At 39.6% G+C, this 17,986-nt stretch overlaps 1 protein-coding gene across 2 annotated transcripts in view; it reads left to right on the forward strand.

The window, feature by feature from the left end:
• The first annotated feature begins 394 nt into the window (after nucleotides 1-394).
• The window catches only part of WDR44 (WD repeat domain 44), an 82,813-nt gene continuing 65,221 nt past the window's right edge, over nucleotides 395-17,986 (forward strand). For both annotated transcript variants that reach the window (XM_023734480.1, XM_004379803.2), the window contains exon 1: nucleotides 395-749. In XM_023734480.1, coding sequence (XP_023590248.1) covers nucleotides 673-749 — 77 coding nt within the window. In that variant the 5' untranslated portion in view covers nucleotides 395-672. The remainder of the gene's footprint in view (nucleotides 750-17,986) is intronic.

Here is a 17,986-nt window from a genome sequence, read left to right on the forward strand (position 1 = left end):
AACGTCTGGACACAAGCCCTCAGAAGCGAGGCACCACGTTGCTCCTGCGCCAAGTTCTCGACTCCTCCCTTTTTGTGGCTCACCACCTCCCTTCCTGGCTACTTCCGGCTCTTCCGAACGCCCTCAACGCGCTTGCGCCGTCTTGATAGGCTTTAGGGCAAAAGTAACCCGAGCGCTGCCTCTCGGAACTGCCCCCGCCTCCTCTTCGCCACGCCCACTCTTTACCAGCCCCTGCCGAAATCTCGCGATGGGAGGTGCGCGTCGGTATTTTGCGGGCAACCAGCTCTCCCAGCTGCTGTAATTGCTGCTGCGGAAGAAATTGGAGCTGCTGTAGCCGGCGCGCCCGCCCTCCCCCACTGAGAGGAGCCACCGCCTCTTCTCTAGCTCTCCTTATACACCTATCGCCAGGAGCGGCGGCGGCAGCAGCAGTCTCCGGAGCCCCCCGCCGTCTCCTCAGGCGGACTTTCTGCCGGTCTTTACCGCAGCCCGGGAGCTGAGGGCGGCCCCCTGCCCCTAACCGAGCCTTCATTTAAGATCTTCTGCTCCCTTCTCATCCTTGCCCGGCACCCACCTCCCCACAGTCTCGCTGGGGTGGAGGACAACGAGGAGGAGACGAGAGTCACCCTCTCTCCAGGCGGCGCCGGCCCCCTCACCCGCGGGTGTGTCCTATAAATGGCGTCGGAGAGCGACACCGAGGAATTCTATGATGCTCCTGAAGATGTGCACCTAGGGGGCGGCTACCCCTTAACGTAAGTAACGTATTACGGCCCAGAAGCCGAGCATCCCGGTTTCCTGGCTTCTCCTGTGCCTCACACCTCTCTCAGGTCCCGTTGCTCCCCACAATCGCGCTCGGGCACTTCAAACCCCAGACCTGGGGTTCCTTAGGGAGGGTGAGGCGGGGGAGGGGGAGTCGCCCACGTTGGGTAACCAAGTCCCCCGTCCTCTCCCTGATGAATGGCCCCAGGGGCTCTCTCGGAGTTTCTCAGCTTGCCCTGTTTTCTGCGAGGTGAGACAGCTTACATGCTTGAGAGCCTGCGATTTGAATTTGTAGGGTCCAGAGTTTACCTTTCAAACATCCGTTTTGGCCTCGGGGACCATAGATTAAAGGGGCAGTAGCAGGAGTAATTGCACTACACATTTTTTCTTCCTTTTACAGCTAACTTACCTTTTCGTTTCAGAGGTAGCTCTAACTCTCCCCTATTTGCTGTCCTCTTTTCCTTGCACAGGAAGAAAAGGAGCGGCGGGAAGGTTGGGTATTTACTTAGTAAAGTCCTCTAGCTGATGTACTCTAGATTAACAGTGTGTTATTAAAATAGTATCTTACCGTGAGGCAAAGGAAATCGAAGACAAATTCCTTAGCGTTAGGGAGAATGCGGTCTAAATGGGTATCCGGACATAAATGTACATAACCGACTACAGACATACAAACAAGTGCTGAGTAATCTGGTGGTTGGAAGGAGAGCCACAGCTTTGAGCTCTTTATCTAATTCTGCAAGATGTTTTAGTTTAGTGTTGATTAATATGGGAAATTTTGAGTAGGAAGTACAGTAGCTGGAATGCTTCGCTTGACTAGGATTTCTCCTTTACCCACTTGTTCACTTTTCAAAGTTGGAATAATGTTGAAAACGATTTCGCTGAACTTCTATATGGACTTACGTGGAACTAGAGGCAGTGAAATATATTTTCATGCTGTAAGAACTTGAGAATTGTTAAAATTTGTATTTTAGTGTAAGGCAGTAATATGGTTCCAGGAGTTCACCTTACTTCAATTCTCATGCTTTCTTGTGGAAGAAAAGACCCTGTTTGATGCAAATAAAGTTGTCCCTACATTCTAGAAGTAGGTTCTAAAACCTAATGTATGTGATACATAATATAGACCAAGAAAAATTATCACAGCAAAGTCATAAATGTACCTTCGTAGATTACGGATGTGTGCGTTGCTACCAACCTTCATGTTATTGTGGGATTTTTGGGTGGTTTTGAGATCACTTTGGCCAGTCTTGAGATGGCACTGAATCTCCTTCGAGTTCAATATCAGACAGGTTCATGGCTTGATGGTAGAGGATAGAAAATAACGTTTAGATTTCAGTGTTGCTCCCTTCAAATTAAATTTTGTTTTAGTGGTTTCCGAAACTCTCAAAGTAATGAACTGTCAATTCAGGTTAAATGATTGTGACTTTTGTGTGTACATACGTGGGACGGAGGGGGAGGAGGAAATAACAGTTTACTTGTTGTAATCAATTTAGAGCAACATAGATATTGTTACTTTTCATTGAGTAAAATAAGTCATTTTGAGTGACAGTTACATCTGGAGCTGTGTAAACTGCCTAGTCCAGCGCCTGGCACAGAGAGTACTCCAACATTCATTTCTTTCTCCTTCCTTTCTTGGAATTAGCAAATTTGTTAACTTCACGCAGTGCTTATTTTGGGAAGAAGTATCCAAAACTTGGAGCTATTTAACTTATCTAAACTGAATGAGTCATTTTGATAGAATCCATAGAGTCACTTCTTCCCCAGTGGGATAATACAGCTTCTCAAGCACTTGGATCCTTTGATACTGGGTGAAAAGTAAAAAAGTTTGTTGGGACCCGGCTTTCTAATTTTAACTCTAACCTGCCCAAATACTGAGTATGTTGAGCTCTATGGATAAAACTGCAGTGTCAGTTTGTGGATTTCAATGCTCCATGTTGTATTAGCGAGGGGATTTAGAAGAGAATTAGACTCATCTGGGGAATTGCATCTGAAAAGAACTAGCAGTGCTGGAAAGAAAGAAAGAAAAGATTGGCATCATTTACATTTTCCTCTATCCCTTTCCACTGGTTTTGTTATTTGCATAAGGTATAGTAAGGAGACTACTAACGACCACCTGGAAATGCAGTGAGAATTGTTAATTTGTGGGAACAGATGGGGTCACCAGATATTTGGTCATCAGAAATACCTCCTATCTCTTGGTAGAAATGGAGTGTCACATCATACAAACTCTAAGAGGTTAATAGACTGAATTGGGGCACTTTTTTAATTTTTTCTCATACAAAAATTTATACATTGTTATGTGACTCTAATTGCTCTCCCCATACTGTGACAGCACACTCCTCCTTTCCACCCCTGATTCCCCATGTCCATTCATCCAGCTTCTAACTCTCTCTGCCTTCCCATCTCACCTCCAGACAGAAGCTGCCCGTTTAGTCTCTTGTACCTACTTGAGCTAAGAGGCACACTCCTCACGAGTATCACTTTATGTCCCACAGTCCAGTCCAGTCCCTGTCTGAAGAGTTGGCCTCAGAAATTGTTTTAGTTCTGGACTGATAGAGAATCCAGTGGCCATGCTTTCCGGGGTTCCTCCGGGTTCAGTCAGACCATTAAGTCTGGTCTTCTTACTATAATTTGAGTTCTGCACCCCACCTTTCTCCTGCTCCATCCGGGACTCTCTGTTGTCTTCCCTGTCAGGGCGGTCATTGGTGGTAGCCCCGCACCATCTAGTTCTTCTGGTCTCAGGCTGATGAAGTCTCTGGTTTATGTGGCCCTTTCTGTCTCTTAGGCTAATACTTTCCTTATGTCTTTGGTGTTCTTCATTCTCCTTTACTCCAGGTGGTTGGGACCAAATGATGCATCTTAGATGGCCGCTCACAAGCTTTTAAGACTGAATTTGGGCACTTCTAAGAAATGTTCCTTGCTATTGTGTGTTCAGGAATACAAAGACCATTTCACCAAATTTCACTTAACTGAGTAGGCAGTTGAGAGTTATTTCATGCTTTATTAATCAGCAGATCCAAATACACAGTCCATTTCCTAAAATTGATTTATTTCTTGCATTTCTGCTCCAGTGGTATCTTCAGCTTTGGTATTCTACTTTTTAAAGCAAATATTTGATAAGTTAAAAATTAGCCCAGTTTTTTTGTAGAAAGATTTTCAATTCCAGTACAGCCTAGTTTTCCTTAGTAGCAGATCATCTCCACTTCACCAGCTTTGCAGTATATACCACATTTATAATGCTTCGTTTTGTTTCATCTCTAAAGGTCAGGTTTCCTTATTTTTATTTTCGTTTTTACATATGAGGAACCTTAGGCTCAGAGAGGTTAAGTGAATTGTCCTAGGAGACACAGCTTGTAAGTGGCAGAGCTGGAATTTGAAACCATCTCTTCAGACTCCTAGTCCAGTGTTTTTTCCTAGTACATCATAGGTACCACACACTAGGGTAGATGGGTGGGTGAGTGGGGTCCTTCCCCAAGATATTCTGGAGTAAAATGCTTTAGTACCAACCTGCTGAATTGAATTTATGTATCTATTTAAAACCAGGAGTTCAAACTTTTTAGTTCTCTTGGCTGGAAATCCCCACTTTCTCTTTCAGTGATTGTGTATTTTTGTTTTATTAAATAGGAGTTTTACAAGATCATAGTATGTTAACATTAGAAGGGACATGAGGGATAAACTCCATAGAAAATGATGTGAAAAACTGAAGCCCAGAGAGAGGAAGTGACTTGACCAAAGTGCCACAACAAATCAATGGCAGAGCTAGGACTAGAACCCAGATCAGTTTCATAGTCAGATGTTTTCTGTTAAGGTGCTATCTTTTGATAGTGCAGGAAAGAAGGAGGAAGAGCTGTGGTATAGTAGAAAAGAGTCCTGGACTGTGAGTCATTTCATTTTCTTTAAATTGAGATTACACTCTGAGAGCCCTTCCAAAACTGTTGTATTGAGGTTTAATGTATGCTTTTACTGATAAGCTTTAAGTTCTTGGGAAATCTTCCCAACATTTTATTTTACCTTTTAGTTTAATAAAAATGACTTTTGGTGCATGAACAAGAGCCATAGATTTGAAATTATGGTAAGTATTTATTGAGTAAATTATATATGAGATGAATGCCCCTGCTAATTAGTATGGATTATACATACACTAAAGGCTGTCACTTAGAACATATTATAAAAATAAATGTGACATTTTATGCATTGACTTTTTTTTTTTAGTGTCAGCCAAATGTTTTTTGAGGCCTTGGAAAAGGGATAGAATTGTAATTTTTTAGAGTTGAAAGGGACAAAAGATCATTTAGCCTAGCTCTCCCATTTAACTGATAGAGAAACCTACGCTCAGAGAGGGGAAGTGACACATTGCTGATTAGTGGCAGACTCGAAACTAGAACCCAAGTCTTCTGATTGCTCGTTTGTACTACACTGTCATGTCTGTGGATAGAGGGGAAGTATTACTTGATATCCCTGATATAGATTTCTGGTACTTCCCTGTTCGCTGGGCTCCTAAGATGTTCTACTCCTATCTAATGTGTTTCTATTTCTTTATGCCTTGCTGTAAAGGACATTGACTCAGTTAAAGGACCCTAACTTTTGCCCTCTAGTTTTCCCCAACTCAGAATGAAAAAAGGTGGCAGAATAGCTGATCTAAGAACAGTGGCTAGTAACGTTATGTTGTTAAGTTATGCTATGCTATACTGTGTTAATTTTAGAACTTTAGTAGTGTCAACTGCCGTCTGCCACGTTTAGGTTGGAGTAATAGCGAAAGCACGTGTCTTGATTTTTTAGTTTAATCTTTTTCTTTATTGTGCTTTAGGTGAAAGTTTACAGCTCAAGTTAATTTCTCATACAAAAATTTATACACATATTATGTGACATTAGTTGCAATCCCTATAATGTGACAGTACACTCCCCCTTTTCACCCTGGGTTTCTTGTGTCCATTCAACCAGTTCCTGTCCCTTCTTGTCTTCTCATCTTGCCTCTGGACAGGAGCCACCCATTTGGTCTCATGTATTTGATTGAACTAAGAAGCACAATCTTCACGAGTATCATTTTATGTCTTATAGTCCAGTCTACTCTTTAAAGAGTTGGCCTCGGGAATGGTTTTAGTTCTGGGTTGACAGAGAGTCTGGGGGCTGTGCTTTCTGGGGTTCTTCCAGTCTCAGTCAGACCATCAAGTCTGATCTTTTTACTAGAATTTGAGTTCTGCACCCCACCTTTCTCCTGCTCCATCTGGGACTCTGTTGTGTTCCCTGTCAGGGCAGTCATTGGTGGTAGCCGGGCACCATCTAGTTCTTCTGGTCTCAGGCTGATGCAGTCTCTGGTTTATGTGGCCCTTTCTGTCTCTTCGGCTAATATTTTCCTTGTGTCTTTGGTGTTCTTCATTCTCCTTTGCTCCAAGTGGGTTGGGACCAATTGATGCATCTTAGATTGCCCCTTGCAGGCTTTTAAGACCCCCAGATGCCACTCACCGAAGTAGGATGCGGAACCTTTTCTTAATAAACTTTATTATGCCAATTGATGTAGATGTCCCCTGAAACTATTATCCACAGGCCCCAGCCCCTCTGTCGCTCAAAGTATTTGGTTGTGTTCAGGAAACTTCTTAGCTTTTGTTTTGGTCCAGTTGTGCTGACTTTCCTTGTACTGTGTGTTGTCCTTCCCTTCACCTAAGATAATTCTTGTCTACTATCTAGTTAGTGAATCCCCTCTCCCTCCCTCCCCACCCTCGTAGCCATCAAAGAGTGTTCTCTTCTGTGTTTAAACCTTCTCTTGAGTTCTTGTAATAGTGGTCTTATACAATCTTTGGCCTTTTGCAACTGACTGATTTCACTCCGCGTAATGCCGTCCAGATCATCCATGTTGTGAGATGTTTCGTGGATTCATCACTGTTCTTTATCGTTGCGTAGTATTCGGTTGTGTGTATGTACCATAATTTGTTTATCCATTCATCCGTTGATGGGCACCTAGGTTGATTCCATCTTTTTTGCTGTTGTGAACAGTGCTGCAGTGAACATGGGTGTGCATATATATATTCATGTGACAACTCTTATTTCTCTAGGATATATTCCAAGGAGTGGGATTGCTGAATTGTATGGTACTTCTATTTCTAGCTTTTTAAGGAAGCACCAAATTGTTTTCCAAAGTGGTTGTACCATTTCACATTCCCACTAGTATTCCAGTCTCTCCACAACCTCTCCAACATTTATTATTTTGTGTTTTTTGGATTAGTGCCAGCCTTGTTGGGGTGAGATGGTATCTCATTGTAGTTTTGATTTGCATTTCTCTAATGGTTAATGATCGTGAGCATTTCTTCATGTATCTGTTAGCCACCTGAATGTCTTCTTTGGAGTGTCTGTTTATATCCTTTGCCCATTTTTTCATTGGGTTATTTGTCTTTTTGTTGTTGAGGTGTTGCAGTATCTTGTAGATTTTAGAGATTAGACCCTTATCGGGTATGTCGTAGCCAAAAATTTTCTCCTGGTCTGTAGGTTCTCTTTTTACTCTTTTGGTGAAGTCTTTTGATGGGCATAAATGTTTGATTTTTAGGAGCTCCCAGTTACGTAGTTTCTCTTCTGGTGTTTGTGCATTGTTAGTTATGGTTTGTATAGTATTTATGCCATATATTAGGGTTCCTAGCATTGTCCTTATTTTTTCTTCCATGATCTTTGTTGTTTTAGATTTTATATTTAGGTCTTTGATCCATTTTGAGTTCGTTTTTGTACATGGTGTGAGGTATGGGTTTTGTTTCAGTTTTTTGCAGATGGATATCCAGTTTTGCCAGCACCATTTGTTAAAGAGACTGTCTTTGTTCTTCTTCAGTAATGCTTTCTCATCCGGGGCATGTGTCTTGATTTTAAATCATGGCAGCTGAAATCGAACTGTCCTGAAGAATTGTGTTAGTCTAAAAAACAAAAAGTTGCATAGCTGCTTTTCTTGAAAACTCAGCTTCTCACTTTACTTAGGTATCAGAAACATTTCTCTCTAAATTGAAAATTGATACAAGTTTTAATTTAAAAAAATGTCTGATAAGGGTTACTTTAGGAAAGATTCCTTAAAAATGGCTGTTTGGATGGTTATGAGGGTGGGGAGAGAGAGTGAGAGTTATTCACTAACTAGATAGTAGACAAGTATTATCTTAGGTAAAGAGAAGGACAGCACACACTACAGGGGAAGTCAGCACAACTGGGCTAAATGAAAGCTAAGAAGTTTCCTGAATACAATCAAACACTTTGAGGGACAGAGTAGCAGGGGTAGGGTTCTGGGGACCATGCTTTCAGGGAACATCTAGGTCAACTGGCATAACAAAGCTTATTAAGAAAATGTTCTGCATCCTACTTTGGTGAGTGGTGTCTGGTGTCTTAAAAGCCTGCAAGCCGCCATCTAAGGTGCATCAATTGGTCCCAACCACCTGGAGTAAAGGAGAATGAAGAACACCAAAGACACAAGGAAAGTGTTAGCCCGAGAGACAGAAAGGGCCACATAAACCAGAGACTTCATCAGCCTGAGACCAGAAGAACTAGATGGTGCGGGGCTACCACCAATGACCGCCCTGACAGGGAACACAGCAGAGAGTCCTGGATGGAGCAGGAGAAAGGTGGGATGGAGAACTCAAATTCAAGTAGAAAGACCAGACTTAATGGTCTGAGACTGGAGGAACCCCGGAAAGCATGGCCCCCAGAGTCTCTATCAGCCCAGAACTAAAACAATTTCTGAGGCCAACTCTTCAGACAGGGATTGGACTGGACTGTGGGACATAAGCTGATACTCATGAGGAGTATGCCTCTTAGCTTAAGTAGATACAAGGGACTAAACGGGCAGCTTCTGTCCGGAGGTGAGATGGGAAGGCAGAGAGGGTTAGGAGCTGGTTGAATGGACATGGGGAATCGGGTGGAAAGGAGGAGCGTGCTGTCACAGTATGGGGAGAGCAGTTAGGGTAACATAACAATGTATGTATAAATTTTTGTATGGGAGATGAACTTGAAATGTAAACTCCATTTAAACTACAACAATAAAAAAATGGCTGTTTGTTCATGGGTTGGCATTTAATCATAGATTGTATTTGATTGCTATTAGTTTTGTAGATTGATAGAAAAATATTTATAAATGCTGTTTTAACACACCCATGTAACATATTGAACTGGGGAAAAAACCTTCTACATATTAACTAGTAAATTCAAGTTCTGAATTGTTGACTTACGGAGATAAAATAGACTGTAGCAGTATGGCAGTTTGGGGGCTCAATTTGAATCTGTACGAACTCATGTAAATTGAAAACCATTCTGTTTTAACCTCCTTAATTGGGTAGATAAAATTTTATTTTTAAAAATGTAAAAACTTAGGTAGTTTTCACATATTGAAGTTCAGTAATGGTCTTATCAAATAGGAAATAATATTTAATTGTTGGTATTTGAGACTTATTGCACAGCCTTTACACAGCAATCCACGTGTTCTCTTCAGCTCATTCTTATGCCTTTGACAAAGTTAGGTGAATTTGCCAGGCGAGCCCCATGAAGAGACTGTTCCCTGCGCGCATACTCTGCCTACAAGTCTGGTGGATACTTTCTAGGGTAGTAGTGGTGGTGGTAGCAGAGGTAGTGTCTGGGAGTAAGAGGCTGAGGTCACGGAGGTTAGAGGAGTTGAAGGTAGCCTAAGCAGCGGGTATAGAGACCAAGTTTTAAGGCTTCTTTCCTGCGCCTGGATAACTCGGGTAAGACAAATCATACCATTTAGTATTCTTTTAGCTGCACACATACATATATACAGTGTGAATTAAATAACTCCTTCTGTAAGAGATTAATAACGTTTAAGAAATACCACAAACAAAATTTAAAGTAATTAAAATTGTTAGTGCTTTATGCTGCCCGACTGATACTTAACTTGAATTGATAATTAACTTACATTTCTGTTTTCTACCCAGAGGTGAACTAATTTCTTCAAAATTCCACAAAGTATTTGAAAGTCTGTTCACCTCCAGCTGCTGTATGTTATCCTGCTAACCAGTTAAACCTTTAATTAGGTGCTTTCTTTACTCTTCACAGTGAAACTATTCTGTTGTTTCAAACTGGGCATTCTTTGTGTTAGTCTATCATCTCATGATTCAAAATTGAGGAAAAAGCACATAAGACATAATGTGGGCCTCATACCTGATGGCAACCCCAATGTTTTTCCACAGTCAGTGTACAAATTTATCTTGGTTACTATAACAGCCCATCAGTTATTCTAGCTCTTTTGCCTTCTTTCAGATACTAGGATTACCATATAATCAGGTTCTGCTAAAGCTCTTCAGGTTTTAGCATTTTATTACCAGCTGCAGATGTCTGGCAGTTTACAATTTGGTATTCTGTCAGGGTCAGTTTCTCTGAAGCTCACTAAACCTTTTTGTCTCCAAACATTTTAAACATATACAATTTAAAAAAAAAAAGTTTAAGCAGCAATTTCCTCATACTAATTTTCCCAGTTTTTCAATGTTAGTTTTTGTCTTGAAGTTTGAATGCATTGCATCACCAACATCCAATGGACATCCCTTTGTAATATCAACTAGAATAAGTTTCAAAATCAAGGGTGACTGTTTAAGAAATATATTTGCAGATGTGGTTTTAGACTCAGTATCATCATGAGCCAGCACTGTTCTGTCAAATTGTCGTACTGTTGGTGGTTTGCATGTTGCTGTGATGCTGGAAGCTATACCACCGATATTTCAAATACCTGCAGGGCTACCCATGAAGGACAGGTTTCAGCAGAGCTTCCAGACTAAGACTGGTAAGAAGGACCTGACAGTCTACTTCTGAAAAAATTGGCCAGTGAAAACCTTATGAATAGCAGCAGAACATTGTCTGATATGGTGCCGGAAGAGGACCCCCTCAGGTTGGAAGGCACTCAAAATACAACTGAGGAAGAGCTGCCTCGTCAGAGTGGAGTCAACCTTAATGACGTGGATGGAGTCAAGCTTTTGGGACCTTCATTTGCTGATGTGGCAGGACTCTAAATAAGAAGAAACAGCTACAAACATCCATTAATTATCAGAATGTGGAATGTACGAAGTATGAATCAAGAAAAATTAGAAGTTGTCAAAAATGAAATGGCATGCTTGAGGATGAATATCCTAGGCATTAGTGAGCTGAAGTGGACTTGTATTGGCCATTTTGAATCAAAAAATCGTATGGTTTGCTATTACCAGGAATGACAAATTGAAGACGAATGGCATGAAATTACAAAGCTGTCAGTGATATGATAATATCCATACGCCTACAAGGAAGACCAGTTAATACGACTATTATTCAAATTTATGCACCAACCACTAATGCCAAAGATGAAAAAACTGAAGATTTTAACCATCTTCTGTATTCTGAAATTGATCAGACGTGCAGTCAAGATGCATTGGTAATCACTGGTGATTGGAATGCGAAAGTTGGAAAAGGTCGCCTCGTATGCATGCCATATGCATGCCGAAGCTGAACAAAGAATAAGGAAGACTGAAGAAGAATTGATGCATTTGAATTATGGTGTTGGTGAAGAATATTGAATATACCATGGACTGCCCAAAGAATGAACAAGTCTGTCTTGGAAGAAGTACAGCCAGAATGCTCCTTAGAAGCAAGGATGGCGAGACTACGTCTCAGGTACTTTGGACATGTTATCAGGAGGGAACAGTCCCTGGAGAAGGACCTCCTGCTTCGTAAAGTAGAGGGTAGGCAAAAAAGAGGAAGACCCTCAATGGGATGGATTGACACAGTGGCTGCAGCAAAGGTGTTTTCAATCGCCTCATATGCATGTGAAAGCTGAGCAATGAATAAGGAAGACGGAAGAAGAATTTACACCTTTGAATTGTGGTGTTGGCGAAGAATATTGAATATACCATGAACTGCCAGAAGAATGAACAAATCTGTTTTGGAAGAAGTACAGCCAGAAGGAATGCTCCTTAGAAGCCAGGATGGTGAGACTTTGCCTCACATACTTTCAACATGTTATCAGGAGGGACTAGTCCCTGAAAAAGGACATCATGCTTGGTAGAGGGTCAGCAAAAAAGGGGAAGAGCCTCAATGAGATGGATTGACACGGTGCAACATTGGGGTCAAACATAGCAACAATTTGAGGATTGCACAGGACCGGGCAGTGTTTTATTCTTTTGTACATAGGGTCACTGTGAGATGGAACCAACTCAACAGCGCCTAACAACAACAACAAAAACAATCGTTATGAACTAGCTGAAGTGACTTAAAAACATCTTGATTCATCAACAGCTATTAAAGTAATTAATCTGGCTTTTAACAAAAATAATTTCTGTAGGTTGTAGAAATAATGTTTGGCCTTAGGTTACTGTATATTTGCACAAATAACACGTGGCTTCTACATTTGTTTGCCAGCCGCACCCCACCCCCTGAGGTATTTTTGTAAACACACAGCGGCGCTTATGAAAATACCTCATGGGGGGCTCGGTTGGCAAACAAAGGTAGAAGATGTGTGTTATTTGTCTAAAAACACAATAGTTCATTTTAATTTGACAAAACTGTTTAGAAATTAAATAGGAAAGGTTTCTTTTGTAGCCTTTGAATAAACAGGAAAAGAAAGGTAAAGACTGCGTATTGTATGAGTCTTTATTATAAGTCTTTAATAGTTAATTGACAAATACATTTCTTATGTTTTAAAAACCTCAGAATTCATATAACTAAAATATTTTAAAATGATAAATATGAATATAATATGCTTGTTTTGCTGAAAATAAGGATATTGAAGAAATATTCAGAATATATAAACTGCTTCTGTTAATGTTTGGTTTTGGTGCTCATGCTGGTTAATGTTGCATAGTGTAGTAATACCTTCTAAATATCCATGATTAATCCCCCAGATTATCTGAATTGGAGGTGGTTAATCTGTCAGTGACTGCACCAATATTGGTATCATTTCCATACATAACAATAGCATAAGTCATTTAGTTTTTGAAAACCAAAGTAGAATTCTTCTCTTTAGACAGTGTGTGTATTTTTCAGAAAGTATCTCTCTTTCCGATTTAGAAATAAGGCTTATTTTCCCATGTCAAACTGAAATGACAGGTGCTTTGAACGTTTTTCTCAACCCCAATGCCACCCCTTCCACCCCTAGCTTTCTCTTTCCTAGTTTATCCTATGTCATTAGTACACAGATCCTTAGCCTAAGGACTTACTGGTTAATGGATGGGATGAGACTACAACTGAGAAAGGACAAGGAAGGATGAAGTATAAAGGGTGGAAACATCTGGAAGGAGTAAGGGAAAGATTGATTAAATTGGATATAGTGACTACATTGGTAAGTGGGGTTGGTAACTCAGGTGGGAGGTAGATCTTCCATGTTAATGGAAGATAGGTGGGCAGAATGAATTTACTGATATAACTTGATAAAGCTAGTAACTTTGTGAGTGAAAGTGAGTAGGTTTGTAAGTATTTTGCAATTGGTATTTCATCTTTATTGGATTGTCCTTAGGGGTAAGGTTGATGACTGAGATCAAGCTCCTTTCCTTTAAGTGAACTTTACTATCCCTGTTATGTTTCAGGTTCATATCTCTTGGTTGTTTACTTTTAACCTTTGCTTTATTTTGCAGCATAGAGAGATGTCCAGAATTTATGTGTAGTGATGACAAAAGATTGAGGTGGGAATGGAGTAGCATGCTCTCTGGTATTCTGCTTCTCACAATTTCTTCTACTTTTGAGCTTCTGGGTTCTCTCAAATCTCCACTTCTCCCTAAACCTCCCCCCACACACACACCAGTTCCTATAAGGATGAGGAAGGAGAAAGGAAGGGGGGCAAGGACACTGGTTTGGGTTCATGGGACCTTTGTAACTTGGGGACATCCTGTACTCAGTAATATGAAATGTTAACAGTGAAGCTTTGGGAGGTGTTGCTAGTTATCCTGCAATCGTATCAATTCCTTGTTACCAACTTTTTTTGAGGAATGAATGAGTTCACAATAAGTATTATAGTCACAATAAGTATTATAGGCCTACACGTTGTTACACGCAAGAGTGATAATGCCATACTGTCAACTAAACTTGAGTTTTAGTTTTCAAAGTACTTTCACTCAGGTTATCTCTTCTAATTATCCTGCAGTTCTGTGAGACAGAACAATTTTTGTGAGATAGATAGGACAGTTATTACCCTAATTTTACAAATAAGAAAACTTGGCAGCTCAGAGAGGGTAAGGTACTTGTCACACACCCAATAAGAGGTGGAATTGAGACTTTTAAATCCACTAACGTGTAACTAGATGAGTGGTCTTGAATGGCAATTTAAAACATTAGGCTTCTCCCTGTTTTTCTGTTCTAAACTATAAACACTTTGTGATGTATTTTAAATGTGAACCATTTAAATGTGAGTATGTATAATTTACTCCTTAAAACAATTTTTTAAAAAGTATTTTTTATGCCCTTCTTTTTATACTTTAACATAATTGATTATGGAATGGTAACCAGGTCAGAAAATGACCTTGCTCTGGTGGTAAGAGCTAGAATCCCAGCCACTGCTAACTGCATTTCAAAGGGTAGTTTCTTTGTTCCTAAGGGAATACCCCTCAGGATGTGAGCCACACTGATTTGAGCCTCTGTGCCTCATCAAAAAGTCTCTATCCCATTTTTTTTTCTGTAATTGTTTTGTAGATTGTTGTCATTTCTTTAGTTAGACCACAATACTGTGTTGTGGGTTTGTTTTTTTTTTTTTTTTTAGAATGACTCTGATTTATATTTTTGTCCACAAGCCACTAACTGAAAACACAGGCTTTTTTCTTTCCCTTCAAACCTGTTTTCTAGCAGTCACAGTGAGTGCATGTGGTACTTATTAACATTTTTCACATAATCAGACATCTTTTGGCTATCAAATTAGTGGGAAAAATACATTCCTGATAGCTAGGTAATTAGAAAAATTACATTATCAGTAGTTACTATTTCAGATGTAAATAAGATTGAATGATCTTTTAAAATAATAAATAATAGTGGTGTTAAACTTGGCCTACAGAATGTTTTGTGTATTGCTGGGTAACTTAAGATTTTTCTAGGACATTTATCAATCCTTAATATGTATTTTATAAAATAATGTAGAAATAGAAATTCAAATACATAAAATATAGAAATATAATTTGTAACAGAGCACTTGATATTCAGGGAGAACATGAATAATTAAAAGCTACCAATTACACCAAAACCGCAGTTCAGTCATTAGTTTACAGCTTACTTTCCCACCAAACCTTTTATCAGAGAAAATGACAGTCTAAAAAAAAAAATTTTTATGTTCACTTGACAAACGTTTACTGAGTGCCTACTGTGGGAGTTATTGTTGTTGTGTGCTATCGAGTTGGTTCCGACTCATAGTGACCCTATATGACAGAGTAGAACTGCCCGGTAGGGGTTCCTAGGCTGTAATGTTCACAGGAGCAGATCACCAGGTCTTTTGTCACAGGGGCTGGTAGATTTGTACCACCGACCTTTTGGTTAGCAGCTGGGCGCTTAACCATTGCGTGACCAGGGCTCCTTCAGTACAAAAAAAAATTTAATAAAGAAAAATGGCTTGGTTTAAATTTTGCTCCTCTGCTCATCTTTGAAGGAGCTCTGGTGATGCAGTGGTTAAGCACTCACCTGCTAGCCATAAGGTCCGCAGTTGGAACCCACCAGCCACTCCATGGGAGAAAGATGTGGCAGTCTGCTTCTGTAAAGATTTACAGCCTTGAAACCCTATGGGGCAGTTCAACTCTTATCCAAGAGAGTTGCTATGAGTCAGAATCGACTCGAAGGCAAAGGGTTTGGTTTTGGCCCACCTTTGGTGATGAGCAGTGAACTCAGAAGAAGAAAACCAAGAAATCTCACAGTCTGAATAATCAGGTCACAGATAATAGAAATGATTGATTTCAATTTTAAAAAGAAGGGGTGTTCTGACAGGTCCTTTAGGGCTCTAATTTTTATTTAAGGTTGACCTTAGAAGTTACTGACATTTACTTCTTTTTAAGTTTAGTTCACCATTGGATGTTTTGGATAACTTACAAAATCATATTAGCACATTAATTTGATAAAGCTTCTATAATATGGTCTGTAGCCCAACAACTTGTTTACTTTTTAAAAAACAAGTTACAACGTGATTTAGCAAGATTGCATTTGGTATTAACTTCTCCAGGCGGGCATAAATTTAGTTATCTATTTTTGTCCCAATTTTACTAGAAATTACTTTTAATCATTAATGGGAGTGACTTTTATTCTAACCCACTTTGGCAAATTGGGACACTGTGATAGCTAACCTAACCTGGAGTTAATTGTTTCAATGTTGGTATTTATTGAACGGTTGTAAATGTACAGAGTAGAAGGTTTTTAGTTTAGAATTCTTGAGTAGGCTCAGGGAGATGATTTATTTTTCTGTTATTTTGTCCATAAATAGATTATCAAGCTGTTCTTTCTGGAATATGGTAGCTACATTTGTTACATGAATCATTTTTGAAAAATCAGATTATCATTTTAGACAAGAGAAAGTTGCTTAAGGGTCCACTCTAAGTTTGTAATTATCTTATATGTGAACAGATTTATATTTCATGAGAAAGTTTCCTTTAATTTCATTAAAGATCATTGTTAAATGTTGCCACAAAACCTACTTTCAAAAAATACAAGCCATTGTGCTAAATTTTCTCACCATCTATTTTTATTAATATCATTGATATCAATTAGGTATGTTTAGGTATATTCTACTTCTAGGCTTTTATAGTATTTAACACAAAATGGCCTTTCAAAGGATAATAAAAGTACCAGTTCACATCTTGAGGATTCAGTTAATTCCCTATTAGATAATTGTCACAACTATATCCTCAGCTTTTTGATAATCTTGTTAATGAGCCATATTGCCATGTATCTAAGGATTTGAGTGATTCCTATTTCCTAGTACCGAGTTGAAACATGACTTTTTAGGATGTACTAGGAAAATAAGACTAGGTTATGCTTGCCTAGCACTTATTTTTTCTGGCTATTCCTAGAATTTTTAGGTTTAGTTGGGATTCTCACTTTTGGCAGTGAAATCAAAAAAGCCAAACCCGTTACCATGGAGTCGATTCTGACTCAGCAACCCTGTAGGACAGGGTAGAACTGCCCATAGTTTCCAAGGCTGTAATCTTTACAGAAGCAGACTGCCACGTCTTTCTCCTGTGGAGCAGCTGGTGGGTTCTAACCGCCGACCTTTTCAGTTAGTAGCCAAGTGCTTAACCACCACGCCACCGGGGCTCTTTGGTAAGTAGCTAACTTAAAATACAACTATGAGAATAGGCATGGTACTGTCACAAATGATTTGGGTTTGAAAGGCTAGTAGATGATTTTCATTTAAATACCATTTTTTTAATTGGAGTACTCTTACCAGGTTGAAGGTGGTTCTTGACTTCCCAGCCTTCTGTGGGGAGTTTTCATACTTAGCACATAATCTAGTCTAATGCTTCCGTAAGAATAAACAAAATCAGTATATATATTTCAATTCCAATGAACAATAACTGCATACCAAATGTTAAAAACTATGCAGTTAGAGCAAAATTACAAAAAAAAAAGTCTTGTTCTCTAAGTTTGAACTGTTCAATTTTTTGTTCAACCTTGGGCTTTTTTATTTGTGTGTATGTTTTTCTTCTTGTTGTTTTCTGACTGGCCTAAGTGGAAAAAAATCTTTATGTCAGTGTTTTCCGAGCACCAGAAACCTGATCCCCAGTTTAGACTTAGCACTTCAGTGTTGGTCTTAGTTTGCCATCAGATCTTCCTATTTCAGCTTACTTGGCTTTAGAAATCAAAACCCTTTAATTACCTGCTTACTTGAATGATTAGCTAAGATAGGCCTTAACTGTGCTCATATCCTGTTCTCCTCAAGGAACTTAGAGTCCCAACACCTTCTTCGTACAGGCAAACTGTTCTTTTCTCTGCTTGATTCAGTTTCTTGATGCAGTGCTTAAGCTCATCTGACTTTTTATATTGTCCTTATAGCAAAGGCAGAAAGAGGAGGGGGGAGGGGGATAAAAACTATAAGGTAATTCCTTAGTCAAACCCTTTGTAGTCACCTTCCTATAAGAAAAATATTTCCTAAGCAACCCAGCTGTATTCCAGCTGACTGAGTCATGTCATCACTCCTTTTTACCTCTTTATAAGTGTATCAGGAATTTGGCAACCTTACAAGAGACTTTTTCAGAAGAGCCAACCACCTTTTTTTCTCTGTGCCTAAAAAAAAAAAAAAAAAAAAAAAACCCAAAAAAAGTGAGTCACTTTACTAACA

Source organism: Trichechus manatus, unplaced genomic scaffold, assembly GCF_000243295.1.
Source record: "Trichechus manatus latirostris isolate Lorelei unplaced genomic scaffold, TriManLat1.0 scaffold00068, whole genome shotgun sequence".
In the NCBI taxonomy this organism is placed as follows: Eukaryota; Metazoa; Chordata; class Mammalia; order Sirenia; family Trichechidae; genus Trichechus; species Trichechus manatus.